Source organism: Plectropomus leopardus, chromosome 9 (assembly GCF_008729295.1).
Source record: "Plectropomus leopardus isolate mb chromosome 9, YSFRI_Pleo_2.0, whole genome shotgun sequence".
Taxonomy (NCBI): Eukaryota; Metazoa; Chordata; class Actinopteri; order Perciformes; family Serranidae; genus Plectropomus; species Plectropomus leopardus.
Window position 1 is genome coordinate 24289425 of NC_056471.1, and position 21509 is coordinate 24310933.

A 21509-nucleotide genomic window follows, 5' to 3' on the forward strand; every position below is an offset into this window, starting at 1 on the left:
ACACATTGCTTTGGTGATATTATTGCTTTTAAATATGGCTGTGCTTTGATTTATATGATCAACATGAAACAAGTGATGATTTTACTCATAAAGGCAGTTGAAGAAGTCTGTTTGGGTACAATTCTACCAAATAAAGTGAAGAAAACTAGTGCAAGAAGGCAGGTGGCAAACAAATCCCACTCATATACGACCTCTTGACCACAATTGCAGCAGATTGAATTGAATTGCCAATCACACACGCTCCCTACTGCACCTTTCTGCCCACTTAGGCGCACCACAAGTCACCAAAATACTAAATGGGTGCAAGTGTGGAAAGAAAAATGCATGGAAATGTCAGCTGGAAGTGCAGTGACTTTGAGGTCTGTTTGTTTCATGACACTTTACACTGAATAAGCAATTTGCAGATGTCTTTTTAAAACATAACGTAGGAAGAGACGTCTTTTAAGTCCTTTCTTGTGTGTCACTTGAGTTCCAATTTTACAAACCTCATCCTCATAGATCCCCATGTTATAATGCCCAAATTCACAGCATGTTTACAGCCTGGTGCACAAAATGTTTTTGGTCTCTATAGCTAATTTCAACATTCATGACAGCTATAGGACGGACCAGATCCACTCCACCAGAATATTTTGTGCATGTATACATAGTCATTGTTTTGCTCCAAAATTGTCATTTTGCTTTTGAAAATGCACAAATATCACTAATGTTTTGAAGTTCTAGATCAAATATCTCTGTGAGTGCACTAAATAGATAACACAATTAATCCAGTGTTAGAAGAATCAATCACCTGGATAAATGTAGTTTGCTCAGCAACTGAAAAAGATATTGTGTCATCACAGCACAGTCGCAAATGGGTGCCTGTGTGTATACTGCTGGCAGCTCTTGTCTCGCCTCTGGGCGAAGCATTACAGCAGGTAATTACACAGTTTTCCTCCAGACAGACTCCCAAATAGCTCCCTCTGACTCCCTCTCTTCTCTGAGGATTTTTTGAAGGCTCAATGCATCAACAGCACAACAAATAAAAGTACGGACGCTTACACCAATTACTGTAGCACTACGAGTAATCAAATGGTAGAGTAACTCAATATGTTTTTCAATCTACTCTTTTAAAAAGCAACATCTGGTTGTTGTTGGGGTTGTTTGGTTTCTTTTTAATTTGTTCAGTGTTTTTGCATTGAACATAACTCATGTTTCAGACTTTGCAAAACGAAGCAGCTTGGCACTGGTTTATTTCACTGGTCTTGTAATCTGTTAACCTATCATTTCTCCTTGTGCTTTGGTGTCTTTTCCTTGAGCCCTTTTGTACCTTTTGACGTCCCCTGTCACTCCTCTTCTCTCATCCAATCTGTTTCTCTATCTCAGGCTGACTCTTACCCTGTCCTGCCCTATGGACTTGAAGAATTTCCCAATGGACATTCAGACCTGTACAATGCAGCTTGAAAGCTGTGAGTCTTCTTCTTTTCTTCCTCTTGTCTCACTTAGCCTACCTCTTTTTATCTCCCCCTTCTTCCTGATTTCTACCTTTTGCCTTGCTTGTTATGTGCCTAATCTTGTTATATTTCAAGAGATAGGAGCTGTATTGTGACTATAAGCGTGTCTAATTATTTGGGATGTATTTACAAAGTCCCTGTGGAGAATGTTTTTTTTCTAATTGCATCTCATGTGTTCTGCAAAACTAAAAATGCAAGCGCAAAATTGTAAGGAATAGATTAAAACTGTGTAATTGTCTCCTTCGACTTACGCTGTAAACATGAACATGCTGGGCTAACTAGCTAATTACCGACACCAACCAAGCATTACTTTCGATGCGAGGGGTATTTAATACTACATTATTTTGTGAGGTTACGGTCTACTTTTAAGAAAAGCCCAGTTCACAACAACCACTTTGTTTCCCTAACCTGTGGGGGGGCTGTCCAGTGAACAAACATCTTAGAATTATAAAGCCCAAACACTGAAAAAGGTCCCATCTTGTATCCAAAAAACAAACTCCAAAAGGGCCGTTTCTCCGACTATATGCTCCACATTCTCCAAAAGAGAAGCACACAGCAAATTATTATGCAGAATGACATCTGCATGCACCCTCCTTCTATGGCACCCATCCTACTCTGCCTCTGATTGACTTGTACTTGTTGCCTTCAATGGTTGGGTTGGTTAAGTTTAGGCATGTGCAGTGACAATGGTTAGGGTTAGGGTAAGAATATCAGGGTAGGCCAGTCAGAGGCAGAGTAGGGAGGGTCCCACCTTCTATGCCAGTACTCCTTTTTGGGTGAGTCCCCTTGGAGAATAGGCCATTGAGAACAATGAGCATTTGTTTTTGGGATACCGAGCTGTAGACAAATGAGCCTTCTGTCCGACGTAATATTATTATGTCGTTTTTTATCCCAAAAAAATGTCCTTTTGGACCTAAAGCCCATTTCTGTGACAGTGCGTTCTGGAAAACACAAATGCTAATTTCTTTGAAGACTCGTTTCTGAAAAAGAAGATAATGACTTTTGTATGGGTTGACAAAGCTCACCCCTTTTATTGACACTTTAAGATTACTTTTATTGATACTTTTGCTTTTACTGTTGATTCGGATTGCTTTAAATCAAGTTTGGTTGTGTGCTGCTATGATGTCTTGCCCATTTAGTGTATTTTTTAATTTTTTTAGTACCCCCAACTGCAGATCAAATTTCTCCTCAATGGCCTATAAAAGCTCTCGATTGAACTGAACTGAAAAAAACAGACCCTGCAGTTAGACAACCCGATTGCAAGAAAAAAATATTCACATTGTACTTTTCTGTAAACCACGGATACATTATATAACAGATGCGTTTCTCAACAACATCGTGGTGAGTTTCTGGTGAGGTTTATACACAAAATCTATGTGGTTGTGGTTAAGAAGAGATAGTGTTTTTGCTTTAAAAATCCACATTTGGTGGCACAAAAGCTGGTAGAAAAGCAGGGACAGATTGGTGAAAAACACCCAGGATCAGCAGCTCAAATACCACTGGCAAACTGAAATTAAGTGCTGGAAGTGTGTATTTTAGGAGAAAGAACATCAGAGCAATGGGTGGACTGTCAAAGAAGTAGGGTTTCAGCCCAGTGGGACAGTTTTCCCAACTAAAGGGGCTTTGAAATTTTGGGTCACTGAAACAATGACATGGCATCGGCACCCTTTGTGGAAGCTACTCATGGGTACTACTAGATCAGAGTCCAGCCTAATGATAATGTTTCTTGTCAAAACCCTTGGTTGGCTATAATGCTAATAAGCTTTTCTCTTTGAACATTAAAAATTAAGTATTTCATATTTCAGACCTCTTTACAGGGTTCTCGTTATCAAATGAGACAGCTGTAAACATTAAGTCAGCCAGAGACAGTTTTATAACCAACTTAAGAAGCCAACGTAAGCTGAATTAGATATATAGCTATATACAACTGACAGTGTTTTGAAAATGATCAAGAATTGTGAGTGGTAAATCTGTCCTAACGTTTACTTGTTAAATACATATGTCAATTAAAAGATTGACAGGTGTAGCGACATTAAGGGTTGGTGGGGCAAATTAAAATTCTTTAATTGTTGACATTTACTGTTCATTCATTAAAACTAGAATGTTCAAGAGCTGTACAAAAAGGCATTTGAAACATTTTAAAAATGTTATTATATTGATAAAACACAGGCAAAGAATAATATCCTCTACTTTCAGTCCTCGCTTGCCTTTAGCAGAGATATCATCTGCCCTCATGAAACCAATTTCCAGGATATAAATAATAAAACTTTAATTTTGTGTCCCTTTTATTATATGTGCTGTGCCTAGAGGTGACCTAATTCCCATCTTAAGGACAAAAGATTTTAAGGGAACAGAAGGAGCACAAAGTCACTGCACCTTTTCAGAGGCATCTCTCACAAATAAATAAGTCAAGCTGAGTGCTGGTATCTCTGTCTAATTCCTTATCTGATCTAACAACAACAAGAGGTCCCCTTTTTGTGCAGGAAACAGCATGATTTATTTCTGCAAATTAACACAGGGACAAACAGATAAAAAAAAAAAATCAAATAAATTTAGTGCAGAATATACGTCAGCAAGTATAGAAATACAAATATAAAGACATTATACCCTTTAGGAGTATAACAGAGGGAGGACTCAGGCAAACAGATGTGTGCTTAAAGCAGCAGTGTGTGTGTGTGTGTGTGTGTGTGTGTGTGTGTGTGTGTGTGCATGTGTGTTTGGCTAAGTGTATCACATCACACCGCCATTAAAGGAGACGTAATCATTCCTGATTAAAGGCCTGGTGAGGATACTTGGCCTTGTGTTGACAAGTGCTAGTACACCACCCAAGGGTGTGATCACCTTGGCTAGAGTTTGATGTTAAGAGGATATTATAGCTTTTACTGCCACTACTGGAGCTGCAGAGACATGAGAAAGTGAGAGAGAGGGGCAGTATGGTGGGAAATAAAGAGAGAGAAGAGTTATCTTTGGAGTTTGAGAAAGCCAAGGCCAATCTTCTTTTCTGGCCTTTCATGCCACGGGCTTATATAGATATATAAATAGAACCAACAATACAATTCTGCCTTATTCTGACACATCAAAGCCTCATATATGCAGCTTATACCACTGTGCTTTGCCTTGAGCCATTAGCGTCCAGGAACCTCAAATCCACTCTGTAACTAACACCATAAGTAAAAAGCAAGACCAAGAATTTGAAGCACATCCACAGCTGCGTGAGTGTCTTTCATTAGGTGAACGCCCTCCTAAAGTGCAGGTCCATCTGCGCTTGTTACTGTGGTTTTCAAGTAAAAAGTCAAACTCAGCTGTTATAAAAAGCAGTGACATAGGTTGCTGATCGCCCTCATCCCCCACACGCTGTTTGCAGACAGCGTTAGCATGAAGAGTGAGGACAGAAGGCGGGTTTGCATTACTGAGAACTTCAGCAATATTTTTTATTTTTGAAACACAGTCGCGAGAGGACTGCGTTTCTGTTGAGTGATGTTATGCGACTTCTCCTCTCACAATAACATTTCAAGAAGCATGAAGATGGATTTTTAAAACATTCACAGGTTTATTTCTATTGCAGCCACCGCACTAGCCGTCATTATTTCCAATCATTGGCAACGTAGGTGGGTTATGTGTGTGATAATGGAAAGGCAAGCCCCTTATACATGAGAGCGGCCACCTGTAAGGGATTTCTGGGAGGTGATATTCCACGATTTCACAAAGGAACTGTGGATTCAAAACTTCTGCACTCAATTTTTGAAGAGTTATTTGATGGAATAAAACCTCTTCTAGCGCCTGCTGCATCATGCCCAAGGGAGACAGTTCCTACCGACAAGCGTATAGCCATAGCATCATGTGACCTATAAAATATTTTTTTCAAAAGTGTTTCCAATGCAGTTTTGCGAAATATGGCTTTTTCGATGCACTTAAAACACCACCATGCGAGCGTAGAAACGCTTTTGAGATAAATTAAACTGTTTTTAAATTGATGTGCTTTCATTAGGCATATTTTATATTCGCAATTTTAATGTGCGCAATTTGAGGGTTAATGGAAACCCGCCTTGTGTCAGCTTAAAAGATTTGAGTGCGGAGGTGGAGCATGACGCTCTAGAGAGCTCCAGTAATGAGTCCTAAAACTCAGATATGAATAAGCATTTTAGCACCTCAGGTTCCTTCATCTCAAAGTCAGTGTTTTTTTTAATGGGTTTTTGGTTAGAAGCTTTAAATAAGGTCTGTGCTTCACACATGCTTTTGAGAATGTCACGTCTTTTTTTATGACAGAAACCACGCCAGTAAATATCCCATAACGTGTCGTTTCCTTAGAGTGTGGGCCGAGCACCATCTTCCTGATCAGTTTATTTTAACAATCAGTGCAACATGACAGCTTGCTTTGATCACCTGCTGCTTTGCTAGCACTATATTTTTGTGATAAAAATGATGCTATGTGTGTTTATTTAACATTGTGCAGAAACTTATGTCAGGTCACACGAGAAAAAGTTGAGAAAACAGCATTTAGAAGCTTGATTGAAATAAATAAGGAACACTTCTGGAAAACTACAGAATGATATAAAAACCAAAAAACTAAAAATAATAGAGCTGCATTTAACATGAAAAAGATGACCAACAGTCATTACTCTACCCTGCCTCATTAATTTCATTTTTATTGCACCTTAAACACGACGTCGATAATGTTTTAGCTCTGGTTGAAGAAGAGAAGACCACTTTATTATCACAGGAAAGCATTGGTATTCTCCTTGTTTGTTACAGCAGGATGTGTGAATGACAGTGAATTCTCCTCATGAACAAGATAAGTTTGTCTTTGTTGTGTTTTTTTTCCGGCCGTGTGGGCAGGATAGAGTATAACATCTTGAATAATTGATGTCTTTGTTACTCAGGCCCCAAAGGGTCCCAATGGACATCAGTATTATTCAGATGTGCGAGATATGCTGCATTGTTGTTGCATGTGGCATGCATTTTTAATATACTTATAATCAAGTAGCTGTGAGAAGGAGTGCAGCCCTCAAGAAAAGCAACCGTGTGTGGAAGCAAAATAATTATTGATTTATCCTAGTGGTTTACTGAACTGTGCATTCCTTCGCAGAAAAACGGAATATATGTGTCATTATGTTACGATTTGTACATTACTGTTATTAAACCTAATCAGCTCAGTATGTGTTCACATGTACAACATCTCCCACTGTTACGGGCAGAAATGCTCCTCATGTCCCCCTCTATTCTGTAACCTTCAAGCAGCAGCAACAACATGACTGGAGCTGTGCTGGGTGACCTTTACTGTGACAAACATGATGGCAGAGGGTAGCTGGTAGCTGGACAGATGGGCAAAAGCGGCATTATATCACCACAATCTTCCAAGTTTCATTCTCTCTGCCTCTCTCTCTCTCTGGGTCTCATTAGCTGAGGTTTCTGATGTTTCTCATGCACAGATGTTATGCTATGGTAACAAGATCCCAGTTAGAGTTGTGGCGTAGGAGAGAAATCAGGTTAAGCAGGAGGAAGAAGGGGATGAGGACCACAGCAAAAGTGATAATGCAGTGGTGTACTTGATTTTATGCAGCATTTTAAAACATGCAGTAAAAAGCATTGTTTTCATCATACATATAGCAACACGAAATGTTGAAGGGGACTTGTTATGCTTTTCTATTATGTTACAATGTCAAATGGGAGGCTTCTTCAGACTTCTGAAGCTGTTTCCAACTTTTTTTTTCAATTCTGGCTAAAGAATGACATCATAGTGTGCCGGCTTTCTTTATATGGTCATCTGCCAAGTGTTTACATTACATAGCCTGCAATGCTAAATGAAGCTACATGCTAACGTCAGGAAAACATGTAAATTTTGTTTCCAAGTCTGTAGATTTCGCCGCGATTTCAGGTAAAATTTCTGTTTGAACATGTGAGGTTGTAATTAGAATCTTACATTGGTGATTTTTCATGGTAGAAAGTGCTGCTATTTTCCATTACAGTTAAGGATCCACGACAGGCTATTTGATTTTTTTGTCAATATCTGATATGCAGATATAAAACACGCATTTGGTCAAATACCAATACCGATGTCGATATTATCACTTTTATTCCCACCTAATTTTAGTCTCTTCTGTAGTGGAATTAACATCATATTATGCATACTCACATTGTGATGGCGTGTCAGCAGATGGAAACATGAAATACAATGCTTTTATATGTACATAATATTCATTTATTGTGCAAAATAAGATAAAATACTTAAACTTAGGGTTGATGTTTTGTAACAGGTCACTTTGTCAATAAAAAAAATATATCAATATGTGATACTGGCAAGAATCAGCATGTTGGCCTTTTCCGATATTCCATCTTAAACCAATATTTGCTGATACCGATGGCATACTGATATCATCCTGCAACTATATTTAGTTATTCCCTGACTGCAAATACACCGCTAACGTACATGTAGCTACATGCTAACATTAGGGAAACATGTTAACATTATCAATATTGTTTATTTCTCCTCAGTTTTGGATCACATTCCTGATGGAGCATGTGAGGTTGTGTTTTAAAAGCTTTTACTGGTTATTTTTAATGGTAGAAAGTGCTGCCATTCTCCATTACAGTCATTTACAACGACACTGCTAACTTACATGTAGCTACGTGCTAACAACAGGGAAACCTGTAAACTTGGTTGCCAACATTGCGAATTTCTTGGCGATTTTGGATGATATTCCTGGTGCACGTCTAGTTGTGTAGTTGAAGCATTTATTTGCAATATTGCACAGTAGAAAGTGCCGCTATTCTGCAGTCATTCCATGGTTATGATGGTGCAGAGACGCCGAGAAGCCGAAGAGCTAGAAGTGAGCAGTATTGGCCTTTTTGGGTCAATCTTAAAGAGACAGGCGCTAAAACTGAGAGTTTCAGATGGATAATTTATACAGGTCTTTCAGCTCAAACTGTATGAGGAAAATAAAGGTTTTTTTGATCAGTAAAGCAAGTAAGCATGCTCTAATAGGACCTTAAAACAAAACATGAACCAGGAAATGAGCATAATAGGTTCCCTTAAATGTTATATTCTGTGATTGATACATTCCCCCTTTATAGTCAGTAAACAAAATATACAGTCTTGTTTTGATGTCTACTTGTAGCACTTCAGCTGAAATATCACCAATATAATGCTGTAAATGATGGAGTGCAGTTTCAACTAAAATGCATCTCCCCAAAATTTTATTAGGATCTGACTAGTAACGTTTTAAGCAGTTTTATAATTTGACATGTCTGAGATATTATATATTACAGACTGTCTAGACACAATAATGAACTATAGAGCACCCTGTCTCTGCCAAGTTGATGCAATTTAGAAAAACGCGTGCCGTTGTGAAATAATGAGATGCCAGAATTTGTCTTAAATCATGTGCAAGATGCAAAGAAAAAAAGAATAGGAGCATTCATAGCCTAGTCAATAAAATCTAGTCTAAAGTGAGAGAAAATGTGACACTTGTCTCTTATTTAAATATCTGCTCTTTTTTCCTCTGTTCTCTTTTCACAGTTGGTTACACAATGAATGACTTGATCTTTGAGTGGCTGTCTGACAACCCCGTTCAGGTGGCTGATGATCTCACCCTCCCACAGTTTGTGCTCAAAGAGGAGAAGGATTTGGGCTACTGCACAAAGCATTACAACACAGGTACATAATGAATTCCATTCATGGTGCTGAGAGACCAGCACACTGAAAATCCAAATTGTAACCTAGTGCTTCAGCTCATTTCTTTTCCTGAGGCATGTGAAATGACCTGAGTATGCAACGGAGATTCAACAACTTGAATGCTACACACTGTTGATTCTTGTTGGGATTTAATCTATGACTTGCTGTGTTGGTTAAAAGTAACAATTTAACTAAAATGCACTTTTACTACTTTTACTACTACTACAAGACTCTTGTCACTACCATATACCATAGTACACACTGGTTACAACATATACTCATTACAGAACTGCTGTTCCCCACAGCATCATATGACAAAACACACCATTACACAAGTCGTTAGAAAAATAGCCAAAAGAGAGATACATACTAATAAAACAGAGTCGTCACAGACAACAAATACTACAGATGAACTATATTAGATACTTGATAGATAGGTCAATGGGCCAGTGCAGTTATGCAACATGTAAAATCCAGGGTTCCTATGCATTTTAGGGACAACATTTCAAACCTTTTCCTTGACTTTTCCAGGATCCATTATAAAACTGCGGTTTTTCAAACCTATCAGATTCAAAACTTTACATATCATAGCTACATCAAGTCAACAGCTTCAGAAAATAAATGTTCTGTTATGTCACATAATATGCAAAGTTATCCTTGAAAAATTACTGTAACAATTTCATTACACACAACAAATGTCCATGACCTTCTCAAAACTTTCAATGATTATTAATAATTCCATAACTTTCCCAGGCCTGGATAATGTGATTGTGAAATTCCATGACCCAGGTTTCCTTTGACTTTAGGAACCCTGAAAAATCAGTAAAATCAGTCCCAAGGAAAGAAAATTGGACTACATCTGAATCATCTTCTATTCTTCCATTGCAGCAGTGTAATTTAAAAACAAAAAACACTGTTGTCCTTACAGCCTGGCATTGCTGAATTAGTCTGGAACATCTCAGTTCATTTTCAACCAAGGGGTGTCATCAACAACCTTGGTAAAAAATGCCTCTGGACGCAATCAGACAGACCTACAATCACTCAGAGCAACGAAGTATGTGACCTAGCGCTGAGCGACAGACAAATGTAAACAAGCTACAGTGTGCAGAGAAGAGTTATGAGACCAGACGCATCTGCCAGAGCAAACACATGAGCTCGCAGGTTTGTCTGGTTTCCAGGCTAATGTCCTTAAGCATGACAATTAGACATACTGTCATGTGTCTGCAGGTAAATTCACCTGCATCGAGGTGAAGTTCCACCTGGAACGTCAAATGGGCTACTACTTGATCCAGATGTACATCCCTTCCCTCCTCATCGTCATCCTCTCGTGGGTGTCTTTCTGGATAAACATGGATGCTGCACCAGCCAGAGTGGGTCTGGGCATCACGACTGTACTGACGATGACGACGCAGAGCTCAGGTTCAAGAGCCTCACTGCCCAAGGTGGGTCTGCACACTAGTGACCAACACAATATTTGGTTTATACGTAGTGGAAGGTGGATTCTTTGTTGCAGAGGAAGTATTCACTGAGAAACATGATCAGCACAAACTCATCGATGCAGGAGATTAATTTACTATAAGGGCAGAAGCATTTTGCATCATTCAATTAAGTGGTGCTGGACCTTTAAAAAATGATGTTGTTGAAGGGTGCTTGTGTGTGTATCCACGTCTGACACCGAGGGCCACTTACTAAGCATCGGAGTGTGTGACAAGTTGGGAGTGAGACCAGGTTAGCTGTAAATGTTGAAATACCAGTTACAGAGACAACCTAGTACATTTATAATCATATGCTGTTCTTCCTCCAACAAGCAAAGATTTCTGAAAGGAAATAGCTCAGAAATAATGCTGTCAGCTCGACAAAAAAGGTCAGTGACTAAATGAAAAAAACAAAGTGATTATGACCTAAGTTTATAACTTGTAGACTCTTATGACATTTCGTTCTGACATATCCCCCCAAGAGGAGATATATGACTTAGAAATAGTATTACCTGTCTGCCTGATATTGCCTGACAAGCTGACAAGACAGATCCAAATGCGTCATGAAACAAGTGACAGATGCACAGTGGGTAAATAAGGACTGCAAAATGTATACTCGTGTCTACTCAAGTTGGATAAAGAGGCATTTTGAGCGAGTTTTGGAAAATGATGACTTATTAACGCGTATTTAGTCATGAAATGCTGACTTTGCATGAAGCAGTTCCTAACAGAGGACAAAGCTAGAGACCAACAACAGAGCAGACAAACAAGGGTCAGGTGGGGTGAGGACACTGGCATGTAAAAGACATGCAGGGCAGAGCACACAGATCCCTGGAGAGACGGTTAGAGAGCATCTGAGAGACAGACTGTATTACACCATCCCGACTGTAAATACTTTTTTCCTGATTGGCTGAAAATGCATTTTAGAATACCTCGACGATAGACGACCGGCCAAGTTTGACCGACATTATGAATCAGTGCACAAGGTATATTAGATTGCTAGTTACCATAGCAACAGCAGCACTTGGGCCTGGGTCTACATTACAAGTTAACTCTAACTGATGGTTGCAGAGTTTGACTGCTGTGTGTGCACAGTGGAGGTTGTTCTTTGTTAACTTATTTAAAGGGGGATAATAATGGTAAGAGCCAGGTTCTCTATTTCAGGAAAACCCCTGTTCACGTTCAAAAGCTGATCACATTCACACCTGGAAATTACACACTATTATCTGCCAACCACTGAGCAGCTCCACTGGAGCAGCTGGGGGTCAGGTGCTTTAATAGAGGACACCAAAGCGGTGATAATTAGGGAGGGGGAGCTCTGCTCTTTCACGTTCTCCACCCACATTTAACCACTGGCTCCTTTATGGCTTGTGACCCCTTAAAATAAAGAGATGTCCAAACTCAGTGTGGCCATAGTATGAATGTGAGGGTTTTTTTTTCTTAGATTGTTTCATTAGAGCCCCGGCACAAAAGGGCCAGGGTCCCAGAAAGTCAGCCATATGTGATAATGATCATCTGATTTCATTTAAACTTACATGGTGTGGTCTACACATGATATGCTTAAAATGCATAATTACTGGTGTTATCTAGCATCACATGGAGGACACAGGGGATTGTACAAACTTTGCAATAGGTCATTCCAGAGCCACGTATTCCAAGCAAGAAATAAAATCTAGCTCCTGCATGCAGTGTCTGACCACGATGTACGTGAAGGTGCAAGCACTGCTTTCAGCTTTAGTTTGAATTATTTTTATGGTCCCGAAGAGGTATAAAGTACAGTATTTGACAAGAAAAAAATTCTTAAATCAAGTGAAAAAATCTGCAGATACAGTAAAAGTTTCAGTCTGTTTCATATAGAAATAAACGTGTTTCCACAATTTGTTATTTATGAGTGTCGACATATTTTTTTCCAACTGTACCAACCATATCACCGCACATCTACTGCTAGCTCACCCAGCACCACTGAGTTAGCTCACATTACAGCTCAGCGGAGGAGGACCCCATTAATGTTTGCATCTCACACTGTCACAAGCATGAGCCTCTCTCCCATGAGTCGATGCACACTTCCTTCTGCACAATGATATGGCTGGTCTGGAAGGAGGAGGTAAATATTAAAAATGTTTCCTCCTGACAAAAAGTGTTATTGATATTATTAGAAAACCTAGTCAGTAGGTGTTAGGTGACATGTTAACACCATGAAAAACGATGTGTGACAGCTGGAGTCAGAGACTGTAATGCAGTGGAAGTGTTGATTAAAACACGGCTGAGGTGTCTCCAGAGTTCGTACCCTACTGATGCGTCACTTTGCTGTTTTTTCCCCCCATCTATCTGTAACAGTCAGCAAACTGCTGCTCAATTGAGTGAAGTTTCCACACAATGCGTGCTCAGTGGGCGTTGCTGATTTGCTGTGACACATCCTCTCTCGTGAACAGCCGAATCGGGGCTTCCCTTAAGTCTTGAGCTGTGACCTGTCTCCTGGCTATGTGTCACTGCCCACATCCCACTGACTCATTGCAATTCAAGACCATCCCAAAGATGTATGTCATTACGTGCCGGCGCTGACAAACGGGTGGACTGTGAGCAACCTGCGGATAATCTGATAGCCTCATTGATTGACTGTTGATGACTTTGTGATCTTGTTTGTTTCCCAGGTGTCCTATGTGAAGGCCATTGACATTTGGATGGCGGTGTGCCTTCTGTTTGTGTTTGCTGCCCTGCTGGAGTACGCAGCAGTCAACTTTGTCTCAAGGCAACACAAGGAGTTCATCAGGCTGAGGAAAAAGCAGCGGCAGCAAAGAATAGTAAGTGTAAATCACACTCACACACACACACACACACACACACAGGCTGAAGCTTGCTTACACACATGCTTAAACGCACATTTTTGCAGATTTTTATAAGTAAGCACGAGGAACACACACACACACACACACACACACACACACACACACACACACACACCAGATCTTGTCAGCCTCAATAACATTGACTTATGCCTCTTGTTATTGTGCCGCGCTGTATATTCAGGATCTGACAACATCAACACGCTACAGCTGGCTGTCATATTACATGAGGCAGATCCGCTCATTTCAGTTCAGCTCGTCTCCATGGCGAGCACTGACCTGTGAACTGTCTTTGTGATCCTTTCTCTCTGTCACTACGTTTGACACCGAGCAACAGCCTGTCCCACCGACCCTTTGGCGCCAGGATACCCTAACCCTGCATTCATACTGCAACACTGATACATCTCTGTCCCCTGACCTGTTGAAGTCGATGCGAGACACTTCGAATGTTTTTTCTTTATTACTTTTGTATAAAACCAAAGCAAGTGCAGATTATCCACAACATATCTGTTTTAATGAGTTAATACGGCGAGCTAGCAAGCACCAATTAACAATTCATTTCTTGGGATATATCTCTTCAAATACTTGTACAGTGATGCAGGGATGATGGGTTTTTTTTGTAGGCCAACCCAGTATGACCCTAGTTCCCTACTAACATTAGGCTATAAACACATAAGTCACATAAATCCAAGCTTCAAAATTTGCAAGTTGGATATTTCAGCCCATGAAAAAGTGTTGATATTGTACGTTTCTGCAAACGACGAGGACATTATATTTGCACATTTCATATGTATCATATCATAGTGACATTGTATATAAGCAGACTTTGCCTGCCAAGCTTCACACTACTGAGGACCACAGTTCAAGGCTAACAAACAACAAGAGCAGTTGTCCTTACGAGATTCTTTACGGTTTTTCCAGCAGCTTTTGAGCCCCTAAACGTGGCTGTTGTTTAGCGACTCATTGCTGTTTGTCCATCAGATAAAGTGCCACAATTGCCACAAAAGGCAGTTGTTGGTTGTTTTTTTTTTTCAAAGACATTGCTGTGTTTCCAGTTGGGATTGTGACCCCATAAAATGACAATTTTAAGCCAAAACAAAATCTTTTCTTGCCATAAACAAGTGGTTTTTGTGTTAAAACTAATCACACAACGTCAAATTTCTGCGACATAATAACGTGCAAGCATAATCTATCCATGGCTTGCAGAAACAAGCACTGCCATCAATTTTCATGCCCATTGGGTTAGGTATTAACTGACATATTTTATTATATGGAATAAAACATTAAAGTCTCTTAAGCTCTTGTTTTGTTCTTGTTAGCCACGGATCTTATTTCTGGTATTTAACCAGAAACCCATAAAAAAAAACATTGATTTTAAGATGAGAGACCTAGAAATGCAAAAAACGCCAACTCAGTTCCACGTTTTAGGACCCATTCCTGCAGTACTCGATAAAGGCATGCATTGATACCTGCCCTTGAAAAAGAAATATATGAAAATGTAGAAACAGTGTCTGGGTTGCTGTGTTGGAGGGCTTCTCACTTTCAGATAAAATTCACAACAGCAATCTTACGAGGTTCATATCACTTTAAACATCCCTTTGTTTTAAATCTTGGCATCATTTGTTATCCAAACAAACTTCCCCTTAATTTGATCCATATAATGAACAACGATTGTCAAGGCAAACAGCTCGTACGGTGACAAATAAAAGCCTTTACAGAGAGGTGAGAGACTTTATTGTGACACAAAAAGATTTGTCTCAAGAGAAATACACAAAACATTTCGAAAATCCTATTAAAACAGCTCACAGGCCGGGCAGCCTCTCAGACTCATGGCACAGTTCCCTGTAAAAGGCAGAGGAGTCCAGCAGATTTACCGGGCAGCGTGCCCTCCTGCATCGATACTGGAGAGAGAAATGATGGTCTGGAGAGGAAAAGACTTCCCCTTTCCACACCACTTGCACAATTCCTCCCACTGAGGAGTTTGAGGTCCATCTGAGAGGTATTGATGCATGAACTGGTGTGTACTAGAGAGCGTTTGGGAATCTGATGGAGTGTACAAATCCCAGACTGACTAGGTTTAATCAATGCACTCTGCCAGCTCTCTGTTTGACATCTCTGGAGTTCTCTAAGCCAAACAGCTATAGCAAGTATATCCACACAGCCTTCAAAAATCACAGAAATAAAAAATAGAGCCTCCATTTATAGTCTTTGCAAAAATAACTTCAGCCGGCTCCTTGAGGATTTCTTTATTCGTCTTCAAAGCCAGTTCCCTAAACGAACAGCCGCAGATAATGTCCTGTATTATCACACTCACTGTGCCTCTTTAATTAAAAGCTGGGAGCGTCTGCTTGAGTTTGTTGTTTGAATTTGAGGTTTGCATCTTTAATCACTTTATTTTTGGCACAACACAGGTAGGGTTTTCATTTAAATAAAGCACAGGGAATTCTTGTTCCCGGCAAAATGCAAAGGGCCACGTCAAAAACAAATTATAAATTCAACACTAACGAACTTCTCTTACAAGGTACGACCAAACTTTTGTTTTACAACTAAAGACGAAAGAAGGAGCCATACCTCTTACGTCAATTTGTCTACCTTCCTCTCCAATGGAGGTGTTTGCCAGTCAGCCTGGGAGTGTTGAGTCTTTGCGGAAAGTGAATGACATCCCTGGTAACAACTCAACCTACAGGAACCTGAATCAGCACTGCAGCGCCTGTGCCAGGGTAAATGACTGAACCCTGTGTCAACCCTGACCTCCAAACCCAATTTTCGTCCATGCCTCCAGCCTTCCAAATTGATTGTGTCGTGCAACTTTCACTTCAAACCTGAATTATATCCCAGCATCTCTCTCTCACAACCAAACCCACCTCTCACCGTAGCCTCGTCTAACTCCCCTTGTGCTGCTTTATTCCAACTTTACTAACATGAATTCTTGCCCTGTATTCTTTCCCAATGTGTAACCTCTTATTGAGGCTAATATAAATTCACCATATATTTTCTCCTCTTGTTCTTACCTTGTTTAACTTTTAAACTCTTTTTTTCCAGGAATTTGGGTTTCATTAAGACAGAACAATAATTCTGTTTTTTTTTTCTTAATCATCTAATAATGTTAAGACCTAGGATGATACTTTATTAGTCCCACAATGGGGATATTTGCAGTATTAGAGCAGCAAAGGAGCACAAAAGCAAGAAGTATAAGTAAACAAAAAGCAAGATACGAATTTAAAAAAACAAATAAAGACTGAATGGTTGAATTCACATGATTGCACATACTGATATTGCAATTTAAAGAAAATGGTTCAACATTTTGAAGAATATCGGAACTTGCTGTGTTGACTGAGAGGCTATCCTTTTGTTATATCTGAATAAGAAAACAGTTGCCGATCACTTCTTGCAAACAGCCCCTTCCATAGTAACTTCATCACACTGTGCTCTGTGGAGAATAATCAGTTTCAACTGATCTTATGCCAACAAATCACAAAGTGTGTAGCTGCTGCTGCTGAGAGCACAGACGATAAGCACCTATTATCTTTAGAGAAACGCACCATTAGAGTTTAGCACATGATGTACTGTATCGTTTAGGAAGGAGTAGGAGGGATAATTAAGCCATGCTAGAAGAGCTACAACTCTCCATCCCCCTGTTGTATGGTGCAATTTGTCAGTGGGACAACAGATAGTTAGTAACCATAAAATTACTCACAACCAGGCTACTGTAAGGAGGAGGTGGAGGTTTACTGTAAATGAAGTTAGCAGCTGAACAATGAAAGTGCAGGCGAAAGGGCAGTTGGCAGTTACTCATCAGAGTTTTGGGAAGCTTTTAGAGGACTAAATGAATATGTGCTGTGCAGCAATAGACAGACGGAGAGAGGTGTGAAATACTTAGTAGCACTGGACCTTTGACAGGAGCTGAGAGTGTCTCACTGCCAAGTCTGTCCGGCACTGAGATGCAATGTTCGGCAGAGTACCAGAGAGCTGCCAGGGTCAGTGAGACACAAACAGAGACAGAGGAGGGGACGACGCAGGGATCAGAGCTTTCAGAGCACTTCACACCGACTACTAATCATCCAATTTAGATCCCACATCTTCACTTTCGCCTGCTAAAGTGAATCTCTCAAAGTGTCAAAGGGCTGTCAGAGTTAAGCTGCATGTCTATTAATATTCTCTTCAGAGGGCAGGAACAGTGTCTCATTCACTGTACAAAAAAAAAGAAAAAGAAGAAGTGTGCCACCATTCATCAAAGCAGAATGCCAAGTGCAAGTTTTTCTGGCGAGGCTGGGATCATGACTTTTTATTAATAGGCATTTTGAAAGGTCTATCATTCTGCAACTTAGAAAGAGCTGGAAAGGAGAGATGGAGGTTAATTTTTTGATTAACTTTCAGAATTATAATTTCCTTTCTTCCTCCTAATGATGATGCCCTCCAATTCCCCTCTTTGTGTCAGACATCAAAAAGCTTAATTGAAGAAAGTTTATCTGAGGCTAGCATCTATTTAAGCCCCACGTTTGTGCTTCTTATGTATTACTATTACATGTTTGAAAAACCAAGAAGGTCGAAGACTCTTCTAATCTTATGCTGCAAAATAAGAGATTTTTGACCCGTTTCCCAAGGTCCGATTGTATTTCATTCGCCAAACAAACATGGCAGCAAATACAAAAGTTATTAATTAAGACTTACTTTTACAAAATGAACCAAAATTTCAAAATCAGATAATTCATCAGTAGTATTGAGCTCATGTTGAGAAAATCACAGTGTGTCATAGCACCATTTAGTTTAGTGTAAAACTGCTCTGAACTACATCTCTTGTCTCGCACAACATACGTCGCCTACAGTTGCTAGCGTTATTCTACCTGATGTTACATCTTGTGACTTCTGGTCTCTTCATCAGCCAGAATGTAACAGAACGAGCAAGACCCATGGCTTTGCATCGCAGAAACACACAGGCGTCGTAGGTTCAGCAACAGACAAAGCTTTTTTTCAACAGTGAAGCCAAAATTAACTTTTAAATTTCAAAATGTGTAATTGATGGCACAATTCAAACAGGTGAAAAAATTATTTTTTTCTCCCAATTGACCACCGTACATATTTTTTCCAAAACAATGATCCATAATGGTTGACTAGAAGGGGAGGGACTTCACCTCTCCATTTCTCTTTCAAATAAACAACTGCTTTCCTCTGTGGCTTAAATGTACTGTAATGGTAGTGAGGTACAAACTGGGGCTAGTACCAGTTTTACACACAATCACAGACAAATCATTTACTGTATTTGAAAAGCTTTATCCCTGAAGTCAAAATGTACTACTGTTTTTTCTGCGGGCGTTCTCACTCTGTTGCACTCTGCTGCCCTTTTGTGCTGCTGCATCCCAAACACATTTGAGAATCAGCCACTGAGAGGAAATGTAAAAAGCTGTAAGCTAATTCTTGTTGACAGCGAGAGGCCAATCTGTTTTCCCTATGCTTGACTCCACAGGAGGAGGAACTGGTGAGGGAGAGCCGTGGATTTTACTTCCGGGGTTACGGACTGGGTCACTGCCTGCAGAACAAGGATGGTACCGCTGTGGAGGGGGCCACTGTGTTCACCCCGCCACCTCCTCCCCCTCCGGTCACAATGTTTGACGGAGAAGTGCTTCACAAGCGCTTTGTGGACCGGGCCAAACGCATTGACACCATATCCAGAGCTGTTTTTCCCTTAAGCTTCCTCATATTCAACATCTTCTACTGGATCACTTACAAAGTGCTGCGACACGAGGACATCCATGCAAATTTGTAAAAACGCTCTCTGCTGACACCAGTTGCTACTTTTTTTTTTTTCTCAGAACCAAACTGCCTGTCAGACCTACATTACAACGAGGAAATGTGTCAAGAGGCGTATCTGCTTCTTAAAACCATTGCTAAAAACTCTGTGCTCAGGTGCGTCTGCAGGATCTCACAGGAGGAGTGATTAAGTCAAAAGATGAGGTTAAGCTGCGTGGATTGTTTTGTGATTGCCCTGGTTTCTGTCCTGGTTTGATTCGTGCGGATTACAACAGAGACAAAACACTGCTTGGGACTCGTGGGTTTGTGACCTTTGCTTGAAATGATGAGAGTTCAGAAAAGTCGATGTTGATCCTGTCTGGAGGAAACATACTGACTTGAATTTTGACACTACGCATCTTTGAATGAATGTTTTTGAAAAATTAAAAAAAATAAAAGGGTTTTTTACACCTTTAGAGTATCTAATGGGTACTAATGGGTGCAGGGGGGAGGAAGGGGTCTTTGATATTTATTAATATTCAATAAGTGGTGATAATTCAAGTAAGATAATATATATATATATAAATATAACAGTGTATAAAGTGTATAAAAACTGTTCATTAAAATGCACAAAGCACAAATATGTATTTCTTTTTGTCTAAATTTAAATAAATTGTTATTCTGCCAGGAAAACAGAAACGATTTGCTCCTCTTTAAGTTCAAGATTCAGTTGATCACTTTGAAAAAAGGATTCAGGCGTCGTGCGTAGAAATGCTTCTTTTAAAGAGCTATTTTGCTGCTGGAAAGATGCAGTAGAACGACGCAAATACTTTTGAAATTGGTGCTTCATGACCAGAGAAAACACAGAAAAGATGCTTTTTTTCAAGAGGTAGAAAACCTACAACGACCAGAATGCACTGCACCATGCCAGATCAATAAATGCTCCCACAAGTATGTGAAGTAATGCAAAGCTGTATATATGAAGTAATGGTGGGTGATCGGCAAGACACAATCTCATATCACAGTTAAGTGGTAGGCTAAAATATGTTTTTGACAACATATGAGGTGAGACATATGCAACTCAGTAACAGAAACTTAGCATATTAGTGTATTTGATCAGTGCTGCTTAGTTTACCATTTGATCTCAGTTTTTTCGGCTTCCATGTTCACTGTAAAGGAAGCAGTATGGCGCCCACTTCCTGTTCACAAACTCATTATTATGGCCGTACATGGCACTAAAATGTGCCTCCAAAAAACATTATAGGAGAGAAATAGGCTGTGGAATAACATAATCTTGATTTACATTCAATCAGCACTGCCTAGTTTTACCGTTTGATCAGATTTTGGTTCGAGTTTGATAGAAAAAGAGAGGGACGGGTCTGTCTTTTTTACTCTTTGTGTCGAAGGTGGCAGCATGGGTGGCGGGCCATAGGAGAATGGGGAAGTATAGCCTGTAGTTCGAGTAACAAAACTCAACAGGATGACGTGTTTTGCATTAATTTGGGTCATCTGGCGGAGATTTTCCAGGGGTTGGTGGGAGATATCTCGGCATACAGTTTGTTTATGCATACTACACATATTAATTTGATATAAAGCTTGTTTTGAATCAACAAAGCATCCCTTTAAGACCAAGATTCATCCGATTTCTTTGAAAAAGGGATGCAGGGGTGATGTACAGAAATGCTTTTTTTTTTAGAGCATAAGAAATTCAGTCACAGAATAAATGCATCACACACAATTACTTTTCTATTCCAGTCCTTAATAGACCCCATCAGCTCCAAATCCCAAGAGGGAAGGGAAAAGCCTCCAAGGTGGAAATCAATACAATAAAGCAAATTGTAAATTCTGCGAATGTAAACTAAATAAGCAGCTCACATCAGTGGTTCTGGGTTTTGTTATTTTTTTAAATCATGACTGTAATTGTTAGCTGTGAGACCATATACTTGCATAATCAATATGGGAGGAAGCTGGACAAACTTGCATAAGAGCTGCCATTTCTTTTCCCAGTCTCAAGAGTGGCTTTGAAGGTGTGGAAATGCAGGGCTGCTGGGGGGGCTTGTGGGGGGGGGGGGGGCGCCGCCGAGGGGGGGGGGATGGGTGTTTGTTTGGNGTAAACTAAATAAGCAGCTCACATCAGTGGTTCTGGGTTTTGTTATTTTTTTAAATCATGACTGTAATTGTTAGCTGTGAGACCATATACTTGCATAATCAATATGGGAGGAAGCTGGACAAACTTGCATAAGAGCTGCCATTTCTTTTCCCAGCCCCAAGAGTGACATCGGAGGTGTGGCGAGTCAGCGTA

General features: G+C 40.0%; 1 protein-coding gene across 1 annotated transcript in view; it reads left to right on the forward strand.

The window, feature by feature from the left end:
* glra4a (glycine receptor, alpha 4a) overlaps positions 1 to 19536 on the forward strand; it is a 59211-nt gene extending 39675 nt beyond the window's left edge. Inside the window, exons 5-10 of the mRNA XM_042493342.1 lie at positions 1363 to 1445; positions 9007 to 9144; positions 10390 to 10604; positions 13289 to 13438; positions 16090 to 16200; positions 18945 to 19536. Coding sequence (XP_042349276.1) covers positions 1363 to 1445; positions 9007 to 9144; positions 10390 to 10604; positions 13289 to 13438; positions 16090 to 16200; positions 18945 to 19244 — 997 coding nt within the window. The 3' untranslated portion in view covers positions 19245 to 19536. The remainder of the gene's footprint in view (positions 1 to 1362; positions 1446 to 9006; positions 9145 to 10389; positions 10605 to 13288; positions 13439 to 16089; positions 16201 to 18944) is intronic.
* Positions 19537 to 21509: the final 1973 nt, after the last annotated feature.